This window comes from Cibotium barometz, chromosome 4 (genome assembly GCF_041138505.1).
Source record: "Cibotium barometz isolate CiBa-2024 chromosome 4, ASM4113850v1, whole genome shotgun sequence".
NCBI lineage: Eukaryota > Viridiplantae > Streptophyta > Polypodiopsida > Cyatheales > Cibotiaceae > Cibotium > Cibotium barometz.
The window spans coordinates 20,690,723-20,696,414 of record NC_141049.1 but is presented as its reverse complement, the minus strand read 5'-3'; the positions used below and the strand labels follow the sequence as shown (position 1 = coordinate 20,696,414).

General features: G+C 41.4%; 1 protein-coding gene across 4 annotated transcripts; it reads right to left on the bottom strand.

Annotated features, from left to right (window-relative positions):
* Positions 1-557: 557 nt before the first annotated feature.
* On the bottom strand, positions 558-4,982 carry LOC147639021 (zinc-finger homeodomain protein 2-like). Of its 4 annotated transcripts, none has more exons than XM_086786663.1 (4): positions 4,568-4,982; positions 2,742-3,220; positions 2,075-2,538; positions 558-1,065 (listed from the first exon to the last, which is right to left on the bottom strand). In XM_086786663.1, exons 2-4 carry the CDS (start codon positions 3,156-3,158, stop codon positions 1,017-1,019), a joined length of 930 nt encoding a protein of 309 aa, XP_086642789.1. In that variant the 5' UTR covers positions 3,159-3,220; positions 4,568-4,982; the 3' UTR covers positions 558-1,016. The 4 variants fall into 4 exon arrangements, with proteins under 4 accessions (XP_086642789.1, XP_086642790.1, XP_086642783.1 ...); XM_086786664.1 differs by having other exon boundaries at positions 2,742-3,144; XM_086786657.1 differs by lacking the exon at positions 4,568-4,982 and adding an exon at positions 3,352-4,108.
* Positions 4,983-5,692: the final 710 nt, after the last annotated feature.

Here is a 5,692-nt window from a genome sequence, read left to right as displayed (position 1 = left end):
GATAAAAGAGGTTAGATTAAAAAATGAATTCTGGAGGTAGAGATTAGAGAAACAATGAAAAACATGGGCATGGTTGTAGATGAGGATGTGAGTATCAAGCAAGGTTAAGGAAAATAAGATTTGTCAAATTGCAATTCTCTATTGGCAAACAACAAGTCCATACTTAACTAACTTGGGGTGAATGTGGGCAAGACCAAGGTGATAAAATCACAATGAAACTTGTCTCAATCTTTACCTGGCACTTTAAATGAACTAATGCACATTCACATTTAATTATGGCTAGTACATGATCACATTCAAAAGCATTAGGGTAGGGCATGAAGGAAGAGAAATGGACGAGTTGGAAAATGCATCTACCATATCTACTTAATTCAACGAGAAGGAAATATTTCTAACCATGTGTTTTTATTCATTTATATGTTTTTTTTTTTGAAAACTTAGCCTACACACGAGAGGACCAAAGCTTATCCCAAATGCAATTAAAAGGGGACCAAAGCTTATCCCAAATGCAACCAAAAGGGGACCAAAGGTGTCTCCATTGCACATTATCCAAAGTGTAAAAGAAAAGGTGATGCTGAAAATAACCAAGAGATCCTTGCAAATGGAAGAAACCATGACACATTGAATAGAGAGAGAGATCACGATTCACAGCTAGTACTTATAAAAGTAGTGATAATGTAACCTCTCGCCAACTATGCAGGGCAACAGTATGTCAGTAACGCACGCGGGCACGCGTGGATCCTACTTTTCCTACTAGCCCTTTTCGCTAAAGACGCTTTACACGATTTGTTCACAGTAAACGTTGGCCTACCCAAGCTCCCGTTCAAGCAAAACACATGCATATAGAGAGAGAGAGAGAGAGAGAGAGAGAGACAGAGAGAGAGAACACATGCGTTTCTGAAGCATACGACGTGCCGCCCACAACCTCCTTTAAGTGCATTTTGAGCTGCATGAAGGGAGCTTGAGCTTTGGAAAATGTCGATTTTTCCCATATCATAAGCAGGAACCTTGACTTGTCAAGCTGTAGACTCCGGCAATGGATTGAAAGGCTCTGTAAATCGAAGCCTGCAAAAGGGAGCCATGCCGAAAATTAATTCTTATCTAAGACTTCCTTTAAACAAATAAAGCAATTGGGAAAATATGGGTATTGAAATGGTTTTGGAATCCTTCAATATAATGAAATTTACAACATTTTAATGACCTAACGGAAAGTGTGGGACTCAGAGTTCAATTAGAAGGGAAAAAAAGGGGGACTAAGAGTGCCTAGGAGTGAGTTTAGCAAACATGACAACGGTTTCTACGTGTGGTATTTTAATTTGAGAGGGGGTTAGGGCTACATGAGTGAAAAAAATATGGATTAACTTTATGAGGGGAAATTAGTGTTATCTACATGAAGCTGGGAGCAGCTACATCGACTTTGATCAGGTACCCTAGATTTAATGAGACGCTTCAAACGATCAGGGCTTTCAGGTGTGCCTAATGAGACACTAATAAGAAGAATGCTGTGTTACGAGTGACAATAATAGCTCTAATGAGTACAAAGTGTGCGAAATTAGAAGAAGAAACGTTGAGATTAGGCCTAAAAACGTAATGGCAGGGACCAGGCTGCAGGGTGCTAAATGAGAGGGAGAGTAAGAATAACAAGATTGCGAAGAAGTTAGTGAAAGGCGATCATTAGCAAATGAAGTAGATGTGAAGGACTCACGTCAGTGTTATGATGGTATTGACTGCGAGACTATTAGGGCTAGATTAGCGTGCTAAATAAGAGGTAAGTTTGAAGGCGATTAGGGTTAAATTACTGCGCTAAATGAGAGGTAAATAGGGATGCGATCGGCAAAACTGGGGAATACGAGACCTTGTGAGAGATTGACAATAATAAGAGAACATTGGGATGCCAAATGAGAGTGAAATAAGGTGTAGACGTTAGGGTACTAAACGAAAGGGAATAAGGCTGAGGTAAGAAATAATAGTGAGAGATGTTTAGGTAAGGATTTAACATGGGATTAGGGCAGCCAAACAAGTGATTAGGGTTAGGGTTTATAAAGTGATGAGGGTAAGGGTAGAGTATTCTTACAGCTTCTTTCCGAAGGTGTTCTTGTTGTTGTGCATCCAAACTTTGAGGACGTGTCGTTTGACGCCGGCTTCGGCACAGAATTGTTGAACGGCGGCCTCGTCGTGTTTTTGGATGCGCCACCCCAACTTCTCTGAGAACTCAAACATCTTCTCCCTTTGCTCCATGGTGAACTTGGTCCGGAACCTCTTGGCGCTGCGACCCCCATGACCACCCTTAGCATGATTGATCAACGAATGCATGTACTGATGGTGGTGGTGGAGATGGTGGTGGTGTGGTAAGAACCCCACGGTACCAGTGTTATGATAATGGAACCCTTGCATAAGATTGTTCATGTTGCTGCTGCTACTGTTGTGGCCGTGATTATGGCCATAATCTTCACCGTGGTCGTTGCTGCTGCTGTTGTTAGCATTAATGTTGATTGGGCTAGGAAGTGCTAATAAACTCATGTTGTTGCTGCCGTTAATCTGCACAGTAGCATAAAAATTAGGGCGCATAGTACGTAATTAAGGAGGTAGTGACATAGATGCAAGCCCATTACGTTGATCTTAGCTCCTTACATTACAACTGTAACAAAAGAGACAATGATTAATATAATGCTTACGATAATAATAATATGGATTATATAGTATTTCGTGTATCGATCATGATAGTGATGATCTCGGTCTACCTCTCTTCTGTGGAAATTGCGATGGCACCCGCATGCAGCACACTTGAGGGCCTCTATAGAGCCTTCCTCTCCGCTTGGCATGAACTCTCCACACCCATCCACCGCATACCCACCCATGTTTGCTGCATGGTTCTTCAAACACTCCTTATACCGCGCACCAATTTTCTTCACTGTTAGTGATGTGTTAATTAGCTGTTGCTGTTGCTGCTGATGTTGATCTGGGCTTAATATATTGGCCCCTCCTTGCGATATATTATTAGTGTTACTATTAATGATACTATTATTGTTGCCACCCCCTTTTCCTGCTAGCTGCTTCGAGCTGCTTGACTCGTGTATGAGCTCTCCATAATTGGCTGACATTGGCATGCTGTGCTTGTTGTTGATTGCTGCTGCCTCTGGAGAGCTGCTCAACTCCATAATATTAAAATAGGCCAATCAAAGGTACAATTGCTTCAGCTCACCTCCATGCCAGATCAAATCTAGATTAAAGAGGGAATGAACCCATCAGTTGTCCTTCAGGCAGGTTTTGCGTTTATACAGAAGGAGAAGAAAACACTACACTAATCCCTTTAAATTTTGGCTAAAAACAGTAAACTCAACCCTAATCTACCTGACTTTTTCGCGTTTGAGTGAAAAAAATCAACAATACTTTTTTTTTTTCTTGTGGGTAGAAACCCTAATCAAGTCTATGGTAACCCTAATCTACTACCTAGGTGTTTATATTCACTGCGTTTGCAAACCTGACGAGGCTGATTAACCCAAAAAGTTGGAGGATGAAGGGACTCTACTACGAGATCTAAGCTTACGTGAAAGTGGTGAGTTAGATTAGAGGAGGATTAAGGGCACTAATTAGAGAGGTGGAAAAATTAGGGGTTGGTAGGGAAAGAGGGAGCAAGTAGCAAAAGAGGGGACATATAATATGAAAGAGGTGAACGTGAAATGATGTTAAGTGGTGTGTAGCCCTACCATAGCTATGGCAACAAACAAGCTTGTAATGGCAATGGTGTGTGCAGTGAAACTCCCTCTCTCTATAGTATACTGCTAATTGGGTTTTCTTTTTGAAGTTTGAGCTGACTAATGAAGAGTAAAAGAACACTACGTGGGTGTACGCAAGCCGACACACGAATGGATACCTTCTAAGTTATCCCTACCCATATTGATCTTTATGTAAGCCTATGCTTTCCTAGAGCAATCATTATCATATATTGAATGTGTTGAAATGCTTTTCTCGAGTACTCAACCCTCTCTAATGGTTTGATGAGCAAGCTACAGTGAAAAGCAAAAGCATGAGAAATGAAGGTAGATCAGCTGGTAAGGGGAGGGGGCAGGCTTGCTTTTTGACGGCCGTCATGCCTCTACTTGCCGTCAAAAATATTGAAGACAGTAAAAAAAGATGCAAAATAACAAATAGAAAAATATCCGACAGCCATAAAAAATTACATGTGATGTGTGGAAATTTCGCATATTTTATCCCATCCCTTCAAAAATATTGAAAAATTACAGGTGATTTGTGAAGAACTTATCCCATCCCGTCAAAATTGACAGACAAGGCCGCCCGTCCCTGGGGGGAGAGGTGCAGATGATGAAGGTGAATGATGATATTAAATTCTTTTCTAAGTGTGTGCTGCTCTATAGCTACTGCATCTCCACTAAAAGAGTCCTTGTTGTTGGATTTGATCTCTGATGTGCAATCAAACAAGGTGACCACTGTCTTGCAAGTAGTTAGGTAGCTGTACCTATTCTCTAACCTACAACACAGTAGGGTATCAAAAAATAAAGGAAAATCCTCATAAAGAGAGATAGAGAGAGAAAAAGGCCCTCTTCACCTTAGCTTAGCAGGCTTGCAGCAAATAGAGAATCCTATCTTTTTATGAAGTACAGCCTGCACAATAATCGAGAGTGTGTGTGTGTTGTCCTTGTGTGTTGCTCCACTGGAAAGCAGGCTGCCGTTGAAGACAACCTCCCTAATAAGAGTTTTGCTCTGCAAAAGCTGGCTATGGTGATGGGACTCTCTATGGTAAAACCCTTACACAAATACACAAGGTCAGGCTGAACCTTGGGCTTCTTTGCTTCCCTCCTTTGGCCCTCTTCTCAAAGTTCAGCTTTTGCCAAAGGTGAAGATGATGAAGGAGATAGTGACTCCCTTAAAGACCCACAAATTCTAATCCCCTAAGGTTGATTTTATTCCACCATTATAATGTGGTCCAAATAGCTTCAGATTAGCTTTCAATGGAAGCATGGTTATTGTGCAGCATGGCAAGGTTATGCCACGCACCCCCATTTTTCCTAGCGTGTGAAAAGCTCCTATGATTGAAAAGGGTGACTCGACCTTGGCGTTGGCAAATTGAATGATTAAAAGTGCAAGGCAGAAATCAAAGAGTGTCTTAAGGGCGATCACGAGCTTAAAAGGGTTGATAAAGGGACTAATTGGGTCGTTAAGCTGGGTGATCTAGTAGGTCATAGTTCATGATCTTTTAGGGTTGATAAAGAGAGTAGTTAGGGTGTTGATGCGGGTGTTACCATGCCACACAAGAGCTTTCATTAGGGTAAAAGACCATTTTTTGTTTGAGATGAGACCATTTTATATAGGAATATTATCACATAATCATACACGTAACAACTCTTGACGATGGAGCACATGCATATATAATCGTAAACTATTATAATAGATCTGTGGCAGTGTCACAGTGATTTATCATCACTCAAAATGTATTAAAGCCTTCAAAAAGGTTTGGCTCCTGAGCACATCCATTAGCGCTTCCAAATAGACAAGGATTTAGCTTAACTATGTCATAACATGAAACGTGAAGGCTAGCTAATCAAGGTGATTACTGGCGAGGGAAAGTGGAGTACGATAGTGGCGTGGGCCGACAGGAGCTGCGCTTTGTCCCTTTCCTCGTGACACAGCCGACCTTTTTCGCTTGTGACATTTCCGACAACGGGCAGCCCGT

Bases quoted from the DNA above. Each gene is read 5' to 3' on its own strand.
- LOC147639021 (XM_086786663.1), bottom strand. From the start codon at position 3,158: ATGGAGTTGAGCAGCTCTCCAGAGGCAGCAGCAATCAACAACAAGCAC. The intron at 2,539-2,741 runs GTAGACCGAGAT...GCTACTGTGCAG, and splicing joins GCAATTTCCACAGAAGAGAG to ATTAACGGCAGCAACAACAT. The intron at 1,066-2,074 runs GTAAGAATACTC...TCCCTTTTGCAG, and splicing joins AACACCTTCGGAAAGAAGCT to GCTTCGATTTACAGAGCCTT.